Raw genomic sequence first — 15,160 nt, forward strand, 5'->3', positions numbered from 1 at the left:
CTGGATTTTTCCACTCCGTCACTATTCCTGCAGAGGTCCCATAGACCAGAACAAAACTTGTGCGGAAATTCATACACTTCTGTGTCATAATCTGCCACGGGTGAGTAGAGTCACACAGCTCTCAAGCTCCTGCCAGTACACAGCCTTGTGCAGTCAACTCCCTGGGTGTCTGTCCTTAGGCTCCTGTGTTTTTGTTACATTTTAATGCTGCCACAGTAACGTTCAAAAGGTTGAGGCAGCGTGCACTCCCTTGGGCGCCACGCAAGGCATCCAGAGAGAGCTGCCGGTCTGCTTTTGACAGGTATCTTGTTTTCGTGTGAAAACTACTCGAGCAGTTCCCTGCCCGCCAGAGCTTCTGAACGGCCTGTGCTGGACTCTGGCAACTCCTCTCACCTTCAACTGTATAAAGCATGAGTCTGTTTTTCTTTTGGTTTCAATGTGTAAATTGCCTATCTTAGGTATAATAACCCTTTATCATATGGATGGCACATATAATCTCCCATTTGTCTTTTGACTTGATGACTCTTATCCTACTTTTTACTTTCACAGTTTTTATTCTTACATAACAGTTTTAAAAAGTAACCTCTACCCCCAAAGTGGGACTCGAACTCACAACCCAGAGATCAAGAGTCAAGTGCTCGGGGCACCTGGGTGGCTCAGTTGGTTAAGCATCCAGCTCTTGATTTGGTCACAGGTCATGATCTCATAGTTCCTGAGGTCTAGTCTGCTTGGGATTCTCTCTGTTTCCCCTCTCTCTCTGCCCCTCCTCCCCTCACTCTCAAAAAAAAAAAAAAAAAAGAAAAGAAGAGAAAAGAAAAGAAAAGAGTCCTGTGTTCTACGGACTGAGCCACCTAGGTGCCCCTACTTACATAACATTTTTATAAAAATAAACAATGATTTTTTTTAAATTTTTCTAAATGTTTACTTATTTTGAGAGACAGAGAACAAGTGGGGGAAGGGCAGAGAGAGAGAAGGAGAGAATCCCAAGCAGGCTCTGAGCTGTCAGTGCAGAGCCAGATGCAGGGCTCCAACCCATGAACTAACTGAAATCAAGAGTGGGCTGCCCGGGTGCCCCTTTTACATAACATTTTTATTTTTTTTTATTTTATTTTTTTTTTAATTTTTATTTAAAAAAAAATTTTTTTTTAATGTTTATTTATTTTTGAGACAGGGAGAGACAGAGCATGAACGGGGGAGGGTCAGAGAGAGAGAGAGAGACACAGAATCCTAAACAGGCTCCAGGCTCTGAGCTGTCAGCACAGAGCCCGATGCAGGGCTCGAACTCACGGACTGTGAGATCATGACCTGAGCCGAAGTCGGACGCTTAACTGACTGAGCCACCCAGGCGCCCCACATAACATTTTTAAAAAGTAGTCAAACGAGTAACTTTTCCTTCATGATTCCCCAATTTCCTGTCCATGTTGCTTAATTATTTCCCACCCTTTTATTCTAAGGGCTGTGTTCTAAGTCCCTTAGAATTAATTTTTCTGTGTGATTTGAGGCGGAATACAAGAGCCCCTCTCGGGACAGGACCCTTTGTGGTGGGGGCCTCAGCTTCCTGTCTTTAAACTGAAGCCCTCTGAGGTGGGTCCTAGGGTTCTTCCCACTGCTAATGCTTTGGTACTTAGCACAGATCTCCTGACTCCAGCCCAGGGCTCCAGGTCTGTCTACAAACTCACTTGCCCCCAGACACAGCACTGGGACAGGGTATCTGTCACGTCCCCTCCTACCTGTGGAGCCTCATACTGCAGTGACACACTCGGGGGAGGCCCCCGGAGTGCATAGCCCAGCCCAGGACAGGAACAGCCTCCAGTGCTCAGTGCTGACCACAGCTGCTGTCCCAGCACGACTGACCCTGGGTCAGCACAGTGCTTGAAATCACGGCTCAGCAAAATCCCAGAATTGACCTCTGTCCCTTTAAATTGAGAACGGCCAGGGGTGAGGAGGGCTCAGCCTAGATCCCAAAGGAACAAAGAGTCTCTTTGATGGCTTCACACCTTGGCCTTTGTCCTCCCTGGGTCTCCACTCTCCACTCCACTTTCCAGCTTTCTGCGGTCAGTTTCTTCCTCCCTCCCTTCTTTAAACTCTCAACAACTCCCAACCCCCTGTCCCCAGCAGTACAAAATGCAAAAGATACAAACAGGTAAAGCCCCTCCTTCCAACCCTTGGCCATCAGGCTCCCTCCCTCAGAGTCATTCAGCATAACCTGCTGCCCGATGCATTCTAGGCCTTTGGTGCATGCAAATTAAAACCATTTTCCTACAAATACGGTAGCTTTCTGGACACATTGTTCTGCCCTTTTCTTTTATCAGCTAAAGGTGAGTCAGGTAGACCACCCCCAATCAGTACACAGAGCTTCCTGGTTTTCCTCTCACAGCCACACCGTATCAGGGTTTGGACAGTGATGTGTTCGTGGTTTGAATACGCCATTCCCTAATGAGCAATACCCGTCTGTGTACTGAACCATATGCGGCCTCACACTGTGTGAGCACCTCTGCAGGGAAGGCGCACAAAGGTGACCGAGGCAAAGCTGTGTGCTCTTGTCACTCTGGTAGCTGAGTCCAGAGGCTTCTGGAAGCTGTCACTGCCGCTCACTGAATACAGGGATGACTGTGGGGCCACAATCTCACCCTGCCAGGTGATCAAACTTTTTCAACTCTGCAGGTTTGTTGGGTATAAATAAAACAGGCATCTAGGTGCTTTTCAATTTGCATTTCTTTAAGGAGGGAGGTTGGAGCCCAGTCCTGTTCATTTGCATACCCTTTCCAGGAGGGTCCTTGGATTTATTGGAGGGTGGCACTTTGTTAGTGATTTGTAGGGACTCTGCATTATTAAACTCTTTATTGTCAATCGTATTAAGATTGGCCCTTTGCGATCAGAGTTGCAAGCCTGTCCTTCCCAATACGTGGATTGTTTTTTTGACCTTGCTTAACGCAGTTTTGCTCCGCCGAAAGCTTTGAAAGCTTTGGTTTCAGGTAGTTGAATTTCTCAGTCTGCTTCTGGTCTTCGGGTTGGAGGTCATGTTCAGAAATGCCTTCCCTTCCACGGGACTCTGAAAAAGTTCCCCCAAGTTTCTTCTAGTCTCTCCATCTTTCTTTTTAATGCCTAAATCTAACTTGTTTGGAATCTAAGCCAATGTGAAGGGTGAGGGGTGAATCCCACTCACTGATGTGAATCGCCACCTTAGAGTCCGAAATTCCCACATGTACACGAAGCCTTTTCATCTTTCCATAAAAGTTTTCTTCACACACACTTGGAGCGGCTTCCTGGTGTGAAGGGCGACCCTTGTAGCCGCTTCAAGGGCAGAAAGGCCTGGCCTGGGGAGCCCAGCTCTGAGGGGCTGGAGGCGAAGAGTCAAGGCTCACGGAGGCAGAAAGGCGCGCAGGACTCACCTCTTGGTGGGCGCGAGTTTCCACCTGCTTCCTGCGCGCCGGGCCCCGCGGCCCACATCGCGCATCTCCCCCCTCAGGGTTCAGGGAACCCAGACACGCGTAGCCTGGACCCCTAGAAACTGCAGGAAGCATTTGCGCCCCCCCCACCCCCCACCCCCGCCCGCCGCGCGTTCCAATTCACGTCCTGCCACTTTCCCTTCTGAATCCCTGGGTCCTGCCCTCTGCCCCCCCGCCCCGTGCCCCTTAGGTCCCATGTCCCCGCGCGCCCACCGTCCCACGTCCCCCTCGCGTCCTCCTTCCCACGTCTCCAGCGCCCCCTCGGTCCCACGTTCCCCGCGTCCCCTCCTTCCCACGTCCTCGTGCCCCCTCGGTCCCACGTCCCCGCGCGTCCTCCGTCCCTCGTCCCCCGCGTCCTCTCCGTCCCACGTCCCCGTGCCCCCTCGGTCTGACGCACGTCCCCCGCGCCTTCTCCTTCCCACGTCCCCAGTGTCCCCTCAGTCCCACGTCCCCCGCGCCTCCTCGGTCCCACGTCCTTCGCGTCCCCTCGGTCCCACGTCCCCCCGCGCCCCCTCCTTCCCTCCTTCCCACGTCCCCCTGCCCCCTCGGTCCCTCGTCCCCCGCGTCCTCTCCGTCCCACGTCCCCGTGCCCCCTCGGTCTGACGCACGTCCCCCGCGCCTTCTCCTTCCCACGTCCCCAGCGTCCCCTCAGTCCCACGTCCCCCGCGCCTCCTCGGTCCCACGTCCCCCGCGCGCCCTCCGTCCCACGTCCGCCGCGCGCCCCACTCGGTCCCGCTCCAGCCCTCTGCCCGCCCACCCGTGTCCCCTCGGTCCTCTGCCCCCGCGCGCCCCCTCGGTCCCACGTCCCTCGCGCCCCCTCCCTCCCGCGACTCCCCCGCGCCCTCGGTCCCACGTCCCCCGCGCGCCCCGCGTGACCCTCCACCCTATCTCGCCCTGCCTCCCGCATCTGCGCGCACGGCCGTGGGCCGGCGTTCCCCTAAGTCGGCGACCTCCCCCAGCGCCCCCTCCGTCCCCACGTTGCCCTCCGCCCGCCTCGGCCCCCAGCCCGCATCCTTTCTGCGACCCCGGTCCTCGGGTCCGGCTCGGGCAGGGCACCCGCGGGGCGGGGCCTCGCAGGCGGAAGTGCCCGGGGCGCCGGCGGCTGGGACCGGCCGGGACGATGGGAGCCCGGGGCAGAAGCGGCGGCGGGGGCCGCAGTGGCGGCGGAGGCTGCCCGGGCGGCGGCGGGGGCGGGCGGCCGGGGACGCGGTCCGGTTAGCGCCGGGCCGAGCGCGGAGCCATGGGCCGGGCTGGGACCGGGACCCGGGGCGCGGCGGTGGCGGTGGCGGTGGCGGGGCTGCTGCTGCTGCTGCTGCTCGCTGGGGCCCCGCCTGCGGCTGCCGGCGACGGCAAGAAGAGCGGTGAGCAGGCGCGGACCTGAGGGCGCCGTGGGGCTGGGGGAGGCGGGGGGCGGCCGGCGGCAGCCGGGAAGGGGGCGGGGTCGGGATTGTGACTCACCTGGGGTCGCCTGTGCGCTCACCTGGCGCGGGCCCGGGGCCCAGGTCCCCACGCCGGGCTGGGAGCTAAGGACAAGCCCTTGTGAGCATCCCCTGGTGGGCAGTCGGGGTGGCAAGGACGCCAGCGCCCCCTGCACTGTCCCCAGGGCCGGGTTCGGCCAGACGGGCCCCTCGTAGTGCGCTCTCCCTTTCTGCTTCCTCCCAACGCCTTTCGGTAGGGCACGACTGCCGCGCGGAGGGACGCGGAGGTGGAGGGGTGCAGGGGGACTCAACCCAGGGTCTAGCCGCAAGGCCCGCTGGGAAGAAGGGCTGTGTGGTGGGATCCAGGGCCCCCATGTGGCCTCTGAGAAGGGCGGAGTTGGGAGAAAGTTGCTTAGATCCTGGAGTGGGGCCGCGTCTTCACCCCTCCCACGGCGACAAGTGCAGTGACTTTGAACACCTGGCACTGCTTCTTGGAGGCTGGCCTCCCCGGTGGGCCTGAGGGGCCCGGTGGGCCAGGTGGTTCTGCCCCTCGAGAGTCCACACCCTGGGCCGAGCCCCCATAGACCTGGAGACGCTGCCCCTTCGACCCGCCTGAGATAAGACCCTGGGAGTGCCGAGTGGTCTCCCCTGACTGGCCTGGGTCTTCCTGAGGACCGCTGGCTGGGCTGGCTGGGTTAGGGGGGCCCAGATGCCCCTCTGGGCAGCAGGTGGCTTATCCAGCACCGCCTGGAGCTCTCTCCCTCCACTCCCTGGCTCCCTGCCTCTACCCCCCTTCTCTGAAACCCTCCAAGCTCCTATTTCCTTGAGGGCTGTGCCTCCGGTTTCTGAGGTTGGCACAGCTTGAAATGAAAGGTGTTTTCCCCTGAGACTGGCCCCGGATTCAACTGCTCCATTGGATTGCATATTGTCACCCTCACATGCACCTTTCTCTCCATCCTGGGTTCAGGGCTGGATGAGGGCTCCCTGGTGAGGGGCTTAGGGAGATGGAAAACTTGGGGCAGCCCCTCACCTCCCAGGCCTGCTGAGGGGGCAGGCAGCCGTGTGGCCCTGGCTTCTAGGGTCTGTGCCCTGGGTCCCTGTCCTGCTTCAGAGTGTGTGGGGTAGTGTGCCCTCACTTGGGTTCCCAGGACAGGCTCAGGGACTTTCTTTCCTTTCCCTGTAACCCTGTGTCCTTGGAGGGGACTGTGGGGCAGGGCTGGTGTGCATGAAGCCTGTGCTCCCTGATATCAGAGGTAATGTGCCAATCGCCTGGTGTTCAGCAAGATGAGTGCCTGGGTATCTTGGGAAGGGAGCTCGGGCTGTAGAGCTGGGGTGCTGAGGGGCTGGAAGGGTTCTGCTTCTTAGGGTGACCTTGAGCAGGTCTCATCTCTCATGCACCTGCTGAAACTTCAGAGCTACCAACTGCATTCCAGGTGTGCTCAGGCTGGCACCCCAGGGCTGGTGGGGGCCAGAAGGCCTTGCACTTTTAGGTCAAGGTACTGGCGACCCAGCTGGCTGCCTGTTTCTCTCAGGCCCCCTGGTCCTGAGGTGGGGGTGGGGGCTGTCCTGCCTCAGCTCCCTAGCACTTTTCTCGGCCCCTCTCATCATGTTATCCTAAGGGCCACAGCCGCCTCAGGGGGAAGTTTGTGTTAGTTCAGTAGCTCCTGGCCTCCTAGTATTCAGGCCACAGACTGCTGGATGGGACCATGCGGCCAGCAGCCGCATGGAAAGTCTGGAGCTCGTCCTGCATGGAGCCCACCTCTTCACACCCCACTGTGTGGAGCTCCCCTGGAACTCAGACTGACTTCGTAAGCGGGTTACTGTCTTTTCTTGAGGTGGCTCCATGGGAAGGTCAGCAGGCTGGCAGAAGGGTTGGTCACCTGGCCCCCTGACCTGCTCCTCCAGCTTACCTTGAGGGGCCCGGCCTGCTCTGCTGGGGTGGTGTCAGCCAGCCACTCTCCTGGTGGGGCAGGGAGAGGTCAGCTTGGAGGAGAGGAAGCCACACCCTACTGTGTCCACAGTGCATTTCTTCCAGAAGCACTTTAATATCCATTAACTTTGGAGGGCAGGGCACCTGAGGGGGGGTGGTGCCATCCACCTCAGCCAACTCACGAGGAAGCTGGAACCCAGAGAAAGGAAGGGACGCTCAAGGTCACAGGAGGCATGAGGTCTGAGCTGCTGCTGGGCCTGGACTCCCCGGCATGCAACCGGGCGCCTCATGGCCGGACCCCACATCTGCTTGGCTGCCCCCAAGAGCACAGAGAACACCCAGGGTGGGAACCCCAAGAGGGAGGGTTTGGGGGGCACCATTCATGGTGTCGGGCACCGGTCCTGGTGCAGGTTGTACTCAGTGAGTGGACACTCCCAGGAGGGGCCTAGTCTAGGCTGCGGCCTCAGGCCTCTGTGCCGAGCCCCCGGACACGGAGCCAGTCCTCGAAAGGTTGGTGTGACACCAGCTGAGTGTCAGTGCACATGTGTAGAGGGGGGAGGGCAGGGGAGCCAGGGAGCCACCGTGGTGGAGACCTGAGAGGTGTTCCGAGGGTGGGCACAGGGGCGCCCCAGGCCGGGGCCGCAGGCAGTCTGCTGCCAGGGGCCGCTGCCTTGTCCGTGCCACTCTGCATGGACACACGCCCACTAGAGCATGGGAACCAGCTGCCCCCCCCCCCCCCCCCCCCGTCTTCACGGCTGGCCAGGCTTCCGGTCCAGGGTTCCCCTCCCCCCAGGGTCTCCGCTTGCCACCTCTCTGGGTTGGTGGGGATTCAGGCTCAAGTCGTCATGGGCCTGCACAGGTGGCCAGCCTCCAGACTCGAATCCCCTCACCTGTCAGCTGCAACCACGGCAGGCCCCACAGGCTCCACAGAACGGGGCAGGGAGGATCCGAGGAGGTGGGGGGCCATCCCGGTATCCGGTGCCCGGGGCGGACGTGAGGCTGGGGCTGGGCTCCCACCCCAAACACTCCCCACGTCCCTCAGCCTCCACCTCTTGGCCCCAGACCTGCCAGGGCTGCAGTCTGAGTGAGGCCATGACAGCGTGCAGAAGGTGGGGGTCGGGGGACAGGCAGGATGAGGCCTGTCCTGCGCCTAAGGTCTGAGGCATTTGGGATGACGTGCTGGGGGACTCGTTCTGGAAGGTGCTGCAGTGATAAGGGGTGCCCGGTGGGCGGGATGTGGGTGGTCTGGGCAGAGGTGGCAGAGAAATGGCTTCAGGGTCAGAGCCCGAGCCGCGGAGAGATGGATGGCGGGGGTGGAGACGTTGGATGCGTGGAAGCTGAGTGGGAGTGCGATGGCAGAGGGACACCTCGTGAGTCCCGGGCTCCTGCCGAGCGAGAGCCAGCCGCCGGGGCTGCCGGGGACAGCGAGAGGTCGGAGTCAGCGCGCCGGGCGCCTGTCGCGGCCTCCGTGAGGACGTGGGGGCCTGGCCTGGCTGACGGCGCCGTGTCCCCGCAGACGTCAGGCTGGTGTCGGAGCAGTTCTCGCAGTCCCCACAGAAGCTGTCTTTCTACAGCTGGTACGGAAGCGCCAGGCTCTTCCACTTCCGCGTGCCCCCGGACACCGTGCTGCTGCGCTGGCTGCTGCAAGTGTCCCGGGGCGGCGGCCCTGCGTGCACCGACGTGGAGATCACTGTGTAGGTGCCCGCCCGCCCGCCCGCCCGCCTGCCCGCCCAGGCTCTCCCAGGCTCCCCCAGGCTCCACGCCCGACGCCTGTCCTGCTCTCCCTGCCTCCAGGTACTTCCGTTATGGCGCCCCTCCCGTCATCAACCCTCTGGACACCAGCTTCCCCGCCAACACCTCCGTGCAGCCCTCCTTCCTCATCAAGATGCTGCAGAGCAACGCGTCCGTCAACATCTCCCACCCAGCACCCGGGGACTGGTTTGTGGCCGCCCACCTGCCGCCCTCATCCCAGAAGATTGAGGTGAAGGTAAGGGGGCTGCCTTCCGGCGGTGGGGGGACAGGACCCTCAGTGCATGAGTGCCCAGTGGCCGTCATTGCCCTCCTCAGGGCAGACTTCTCTCTGGGTTCTGCTGCCCTGCTCTGGTCCAGTCCTGCCTGCCCCCTGTTCCACACCTGGACCCTCTGGTCTGGCCCTGACCGCCCCATGTCTGCCTTTTCTTTTCCCCCGAACTTCACTCTCTCCCTAGGGTTTTGTGCCCACCTGTGCCTACATCTTCCAGCCGGACATGCTTGTCCTGCGGGCAGTCGAGGTGTTCATCCTGGAGCCTGATGTCCCCCTTCCACAGACTCTCCTGTCCCACCCCAGCTACCTCAAGTGAGTGGGGCCCTTGGGGAGGCCGAGCCTCCAGGCTGGGTAGAGTGGGTGCTCCCACCATCCTCAGTGTGTGGGCCTGGGTCTCGGGGCCGGATGCCCAGCCCCCTTTGGGCAACATCCCGAGTGAGAGTGACACAGGAGGGCGCTGGGGGCCACAGGGCCTGAGCGAGAACGCATCCCCTTGGCCGCAGAATCTTCATCCCTGAGAATACCCGGGAGCTGCGGCTGGAGCTGCAGGGCTGTGCGACCAACGGGAGTCTGGGCTGCCCTGTTCGCCTTACTGTGGGCTCGGCCACCCTGCCCAGGAACTTCCAGAAGGTGCTCACGTGCGTTAGCCCCAGTTGGGCCTGCCACCTGCTGTTGCCTTCGCCGCCCTGGGACCGGTGGCTGCAAGTGACAGCCAGGAGCCTGGCCGGGCCTCATGTGTCGGTGGCCTTCAGGGCTGTAGCTGCGCTCACAGGTGGGCCGCGTGGAGAGGGCAGGGTGCGGGTGACTCTGCTCTCTGCCACCATCCCCCGGGCCTTCCTGCGCCTGAGCCCCTTGTCCTCCTGACAGCTTGCAGGCCGTGGACCCTGAACTCCCAGCACCTCTTGCCGAGCGGCACAAACCAGAGCTGTAACGCCTCCGCTGGCCTGCTGCCCCCGAGCCCCGGCTCCCGTGGCCTGGGCAGGAGCAGCAGGCTGGGCAGCGGGCCCTTCTGCCTCATGAGCTACCCGGTCCTTCGAGAAGACATGGATGTGGTATCTGTACGCTTCCGGCCCGTGGACAGGGTCTCCATGCTGGTGCAGTCAGCCGTGCCCTCGGTGCTGCGGCTGCACCTCAACACTGGCATGGACAGCGGGGGCTCCCTCACCGTCTCCCTGCAGGCCAACCAGGTACCTTTGTCTGGGAGCGCCCCATGGCCTGGCTCAGCTCCGGGCTCACACCTGGCCGGGCTGAGGGACGCGGCTCAGGTCTTCCTGCGCTGACTTTGGCGCGGGGACGAGGTCAGCCTTTCAGGCAACAAGATGACCCCAACGGGTGTTGGGGCAGAATAGGGGTTCTTTTTCAGGAAAGGAAGGCCTGTTCTATAGGCTGTATCTATCTAAGGGAATGGGGCTGCGTGTGGGATCAGCCTGGGTGTCCGCAGGCCTGTAAGGAAGGGTCCCGGCGGGGCCCTGGGCCAGCAGGAGCCACAGACAATGGTGCCCAGCACCAGACAGAGCGGGAACTTCGGGCAGCTGCCCCGGGGCTGGGGCTGACTGTGCACGGCGTCTCCTTCCAGACCGCGGTCACCAACAACACCTTGGTCGTGGTCTGCGTGAACGCGGCCTCACCCTTCCTCAGCTTCAACACGTCGCTCAACTGCACTACAGGTACGGGCAGGCAGCATCTGGCCAAGCAACCCAGGCCAGCCCCTCTGGCCACCTCTGATCACGCCTTCCCACTTCCCTACAGCCTTCTTCCAGGGCTACCCACTGTCTCTGAGCGCCTCATCACGCCAGGCCGACCTCGTCATCCCCTATCCAGAGACAGACAACTGGTACCTCTCCCTGCAGCTCGTGTGCCCCGAGAGTCCTGAGTAAGTACACGCGGGGGCTACCGGCTGGGGCAGGCAGCTGGATCATTGCATCAGGACCATGCCTGGGGCTGCCCAGGTCCAAGTCTGGGAGTGACCAAGCTTTCTACAAGCCCCACGGGGTCAGTGGCCCTCTGGGGGTTGTGAAGGGTCCCTCTCCTCCATCTGGTCACTCTCCTTGCTGCAGCCCTGGGCATCAGGACACAAGGAGGGGTACCAGTCCAGGCACAGCCCTGGGAGACTGGGACTCAGGGGATAGCAATGGGGACAGGGCATCTCGGCCTCAGCAGAGCTCACAGCTGCCGACCTCTGAGGCTTGGAGCCTGGGGGCCTCGAGTCTGGGGTCGTGCGTCCGAGGGCCTGCTGGGAGCAGTGACAGGGGACTGGCTACGAGCTGTCAGCAGCTAGCCCTCCTGTGGCTCCTTCCTCACAGGGAGTGTGAGCAGACCTCGGTCCTCGTGGAGACCGCCTTGTACTTGGTGCCTTGCCTGAATGACTGCGGACCCTATGGCCAGTGTCTTCTGCTTCGCAGACACAGCTACTTGTATGCAGGCTGCAGCTGCAAGGCAGGTGAGCGCCAGGCCTGGGTGCTTCCAGACACTTTCTTTGTTAAGTTTATTGATTTATTTTGGGAGAGAGAGAGATAGCCTGAGTGGGGGAGGGGAGAGACAGAGAGGGAGAGAGAGAAAATCCCAAGCAGGCTCTACACTGTCAGCACCCAGCCCGACGCGGGGCTTGAACTGACGAACTGTGAGATGGTGACTCTAGCCAACATCAGGAGTCGGTCACTTAACCGACTTAGCCACCCGGGCGCCCCCACTTTTTTTTTTTAAAGTTTATTTATTTAAGTAATCTCTACACGTGGGGCTCAAACCCATGACCTTGAGATCAAGAGTTGCATGTTCCTCTGGCTGAGCCAGCCAGGCGCCCTGCCTGCAGACGTTTTCCCCTTGGCTTCTGAGCCCGGCGCCGTCCTCTGGGAGCCCACGTCAGCTCTGCCGCGGCTGGAGAGTGACCCTGCAGAACAAGTGCAAACGCCCCCTCCCCATTCCTACCATGTCTCCTCAATCCCCCCACAGGCACAGAGTGGCACCCCCAGAGATAGTGCTGCCTCCTGACCTTGGACTCCCCTGCCCACACCTGCCCTAGTCTGTCCCAGCCTGCTCCTGGGTGAGGAGGGGGCTTCTGTGCAGAGCTCTAGCTGAGGGTTACGCCCCCTCTCCTGGCCTCAGCCCCCTTGGCGTCACATTGGCCCACAGGCTGGCGTGGGTGGAGCTGCACGGACAACAGCACAGCCCAGACGGTGGCCCAGCAGAGGGTGGCCACCCTCCTTCTCACCCTCAGCAACCTCATGTTCCTGGCTCCCATTGCCATCTCCGTGCACCGCCTCCTCCTGGTGGAGGCCTCCGTCTATGCCTACACCATGTTCTTCTCCACGGTAGGCTGGCCTCACTCCCCTGGGGACTTGGGCGGGGGCAGGGGAGGGGGGGGATGGGCTGCCGCTCACCGGCCTGCTCCGCAGTTCTACCATGCCTGTGACCAGCCCGGGGAGGCGGTGCTGTGCATCCTCAGCTATGACACATTGCAGTACTGCGACTTTCTGGGCTCTGGGGTGTCCATCTGGGTCACCATCCTCTGCATGGCGCGGCTGAAGGCGGCCTTGAAACATGTGAGTGGCTCCTGACACCCGAGTCTGGGCTCCAGGGAAGCAGAGGCCTGGCATGCAGCACATTGAAGAAGATCCCAGAAAGCAGGCTCAGCTCTTAGAAACTTCTCATCTCTTGTGATGACCATTTGCCTGCTGGCAGAAGCTGCCGGTAGCGGTGAGGGGGCTGCTGCTTGGAGGCCGCCAGGAAAGAAAGGTGGTGGGCAGAGTGCAGTGAGGGCCCTAGCCGGTCTCTCCCAGAGCCCCATTCGGAGAGGAGGCCTAGAGCCCCACCCCTAGGCCAGACCTCCCCAATAAGCCCCAGTTCTGCTCCTGCAGTCCTTGGTGCTCGGGACATTTTGGGGACTTTTCTGCGTCAGCTGGCCCTGGCTGATAGAGACACGTGCCCCCGGTACCTTGCCTGGCCAAGTTTGTGCCTGAGAAATCCACCTGTGGACAGATCGGTGGGAGCGCGGGGTCCCGGCAATGCGCGAGCTGGACGAGAGGCCCCTCCCTCCCAGCCAGCAGAGCAGGACAGAGTGGGTCAGCAGCCTGAGCGGGGCGGGGGGCGGGGGGATGGCACACATGCCCGGTCCACCTGTCCTGCTAGACCTTGTTCTCTCAGGAATGACTCTGGCTGAGGGTCCATGTGACCCTGCGGTCATCCCTGTGTCTTGCCCAGGTCCTGTTTCTCCTGGGCACACTGGTCTTCGCCATGTCCTTGCAGCTGGACCGCAGGGGTGCCTGGAATATGATGGGGCCTTGTCTCTTTGCCTTTGTGGTTATGGTCACCATGTGGGTAAGGAGCTGGGGCAGGTCCTGCCCAGCCCCCTGGCCTGGGGCGGGGGGGGCGGGATTGGAGAGAATCGGGGCTCCCCACAGACTCTTTCTCCGGGGGAAGAGAGCCTGGCCCTTCGTTCTGGCCATGTTTCTGGGCCTGGGCCCGAGTCCTGGCCTTGAGTCCTCTCCAAGCAGCCACACACGGCCCCACTGCCCAGACCCGGTGGGCCCCTGGGAACTGTGTCCACAGCCTCCTGTGCCGTCGCTCACGGGGTGGTTTCCTCCAGGTATACCGCTGCGGGCACCGGCGCCAGTGCTACCCGACCTCCTGGCAGCGCTGGGGCTTTTTCCTCCTGCCCGGCATCTCCATGGCCGCTGTGGCTGTGGCCATCTACACCTCTATGATGACCAGTGACAACTATTACTACACCCACAGCATCTGGCACATGCTGCTGGCGGGAAGTGCGGCCTTCCTGCTGCCGCCGCGAGAGGAGCACACCGAGCCCTGGGCCTGCTCGCAGAAGCTCACGTGCCGCTATCAGATCTGTAAGAGCCACCGAGAGGAGCTGTACGCGGTGACGTGACATGGCCGGCTCGGGGACGCCTGCGGCTGTGATGATGACCTCACTGGCCAGGGATATGACCGAAGAACGAGTCTGTCCAGACCGATTTCCAACTGAATAAAATTGCCCTGTGCACCCTTTTGCTTCCTCCTGGGGAGAGGACCACACCTCCCACCTGCCTTGTGCCTGCCAGGTGCTGGCTCCCGTGGCCCCTCCACAGGTCCCAGCTGGTGTCTGCAGGGGCCCCTGGGGCCTGGGCCTGGCTGCCTGGAGACCACAGGTACCATACAGGGCCAGGTTCTGTGTTCTTCTGGCGTAGAGATGCTTGGACATGTGGAGAAAGACTCCCCCATTGCCCCATTCCCCTGTGAGGTTGTGATGTGATACCCAAGGGGACAAGGGACACCTGAGCTCACCTCCCCCAGGCCCTGCCCCACTGGGCCTGGGAGCTGTGCCCTCCCTGCCTCCCTGATGCCAGCCTTCCTCAAGCATGGGGATGCTTCCCACCGATGCAGTAGTGTGGGGGGAGGTGTCCGTAGTCCCCAGGGAGTTGATGGGCACTGGGGCTGCCATGAGTGACATGGAGAGGCTGGCATTTGGCTGTCTGGTCCTGCCCTGCCCCTCCCTTTGGCTCTCAGCTTTGGAGCTGCAGGCCCTTGAGAAGGGCTTCTTTGGGAGGGGCTGCCGAGCTGCTCTAGGGGTGTGATACGACCTGGCACACTTTGCCCCAGGTCCGTGCCTTCGGCCTTCCCTGGGGTTCCTGGGACCTTGTCTGGAACTCAGAAGGATGAGTTGCTCCCCGGAGAGGAGGTGATGACTGTAGCCCTGCACCGGGCTCAACTGTGTGTTTGGGGAGGGGCTTCCCAGAGATCTGGCTGGGCCTTTATGCCTCCTCTGTGGGAGAAGCAGGATAAGGGGGGCTGACTGCCCCAGGGTCAGTGCCCTGCCCCTCCCCTAAGACAAAACTGCAGTGGGCTGCTGCTATAGGACCAGGGGTGTGGGACGTGGCCACAGGAAGCGAGGCTGCTGAGGGTGGGGTGCAGGCATGCAGCCCAGCCCATCCTGCCTACTGGCTGCGGGGGGCTTCCCTTCTTGGTCCTGTCCAAGGTGTGGCCTCCCTGGAGGCCTCCCCCACCCCTTTCACCCTGCACTTGGCCACTAGGTCACTCAAGGCTTGTAAAGGGGAGACATTTATATATGGTGTTTTGGGGGGTAAAAAATTTTAAGACAAGAGGACATATTTTTATGTAGCCCTTCTTTCGCTGTGATTGATGAATTTAATATTCTACAGTGATATTTCAAGACACAAGCGTTTTTCATTGATTTCTGCTCTCCTTCGGGGAGGAGGGGGAGTGGGACCTGGGATGACAGGCTCCGCCCCGCCCCGCCCTGCCCCCGGCTCCTCTCGAGGCAAAAGGGGCCTCATTTGCTGACGGTGCCTGGAGCCGCCGCCGTCACTGCAGGACCTTTTGCACGGTCCCT

General features: G+C 61.2%; 1 protein-coding gene across 4 annotated transcripts; it reads left to right on the forward strand.

The window, feature by feature from the left end:
* Positions 1-4,536: 4,536 nt before the first annotated feature.
* Positions 4,537-13,813, forward strand: PGAP6 (post-GPI attachment to proteins 6). 4 transcript variants are annotated; one of them, XM_078440380.2, is made up of 13 exons: positions 4,537-4,810; positions 8,314-8,491; positions 8,592-8,784; positions 9,005-9,132; positions 9,324-9,592; positions 9,688-10,007; positions 10,397-10,487; positions 10,570-10,693; positions 11,124-11,260; positions 11,950-12,128; positions 12,213-12,359; positions 13,018-13,134; positions 13,552-13,813. In XM_078440380.2, exons 1-13 carry the CDS (start codon positions 4,690-4,692, stop codon positions 13,663-13,665), a joined length of 2,118 nt encoding a protein of 705 aa, XP_078296506.2. In that variant the 5' UTR covers positions 4,537-4,689; the 3' UTR covers positions 13,666-13,813. The 4 variants fall into 4 exon arrangements, with proteins under 4 accessions (XP_078296506.2, XP_060503913.3, XP_078296507.1 ...); XM_060647930.3 differs by having other exon boundaries at positions 4,538-4,810; positions 13,403-13,813; XM_078440381.2 differs by lacking the exon at positions 4,537-4,810 and adding an exon at positions 4,917-5,120 and having other exon boundaries at positions 13,403-13,813.
* The last annotated feature ends 1,347 nt before the right edge of the window (positions 13,814-15,160 follow it).

This window comes from Panthera onca, chromosome E3 (genome assembly GCF_046562875.1).
Source record: "Panthera onca isolate mPanOnc1 chromosome E3, mPanOnc1 haplotype 2, whole genome shotgun sequence".
Taxonomy (NCBI): Eukaryota; Metazoa; Chordata; class Mammalia; order Carnivora; family Felidae; genus Panthera; species Panthera onca.

Excerpts from the sequence above, each read along its gene's own strand:
- PGAP6 (XM_060647930.3), top strand. The coding sequence starts at position 4,690 with ATGGGCCGGGCTGGGACCGGGACCCGGGGCGCGGCGGTGGCGGTGGCG. Across the intron at positions 8,492-8,591 it reads ACCGACGTGGAGATCACTGT|GTACTTCCGTTATGGCGCCC; the intron begins GTAGGTGCCCGC and ends CCCTGCCTCCAG. Across the intron at positions 8,785-9,004 it reads CCCAGAAGATTGAGGTGAAG|GGTTTTGTGCCCACCTGTGC; the intron begins GTAAGGGGGCTG and ends CTCTCTCCCTAG.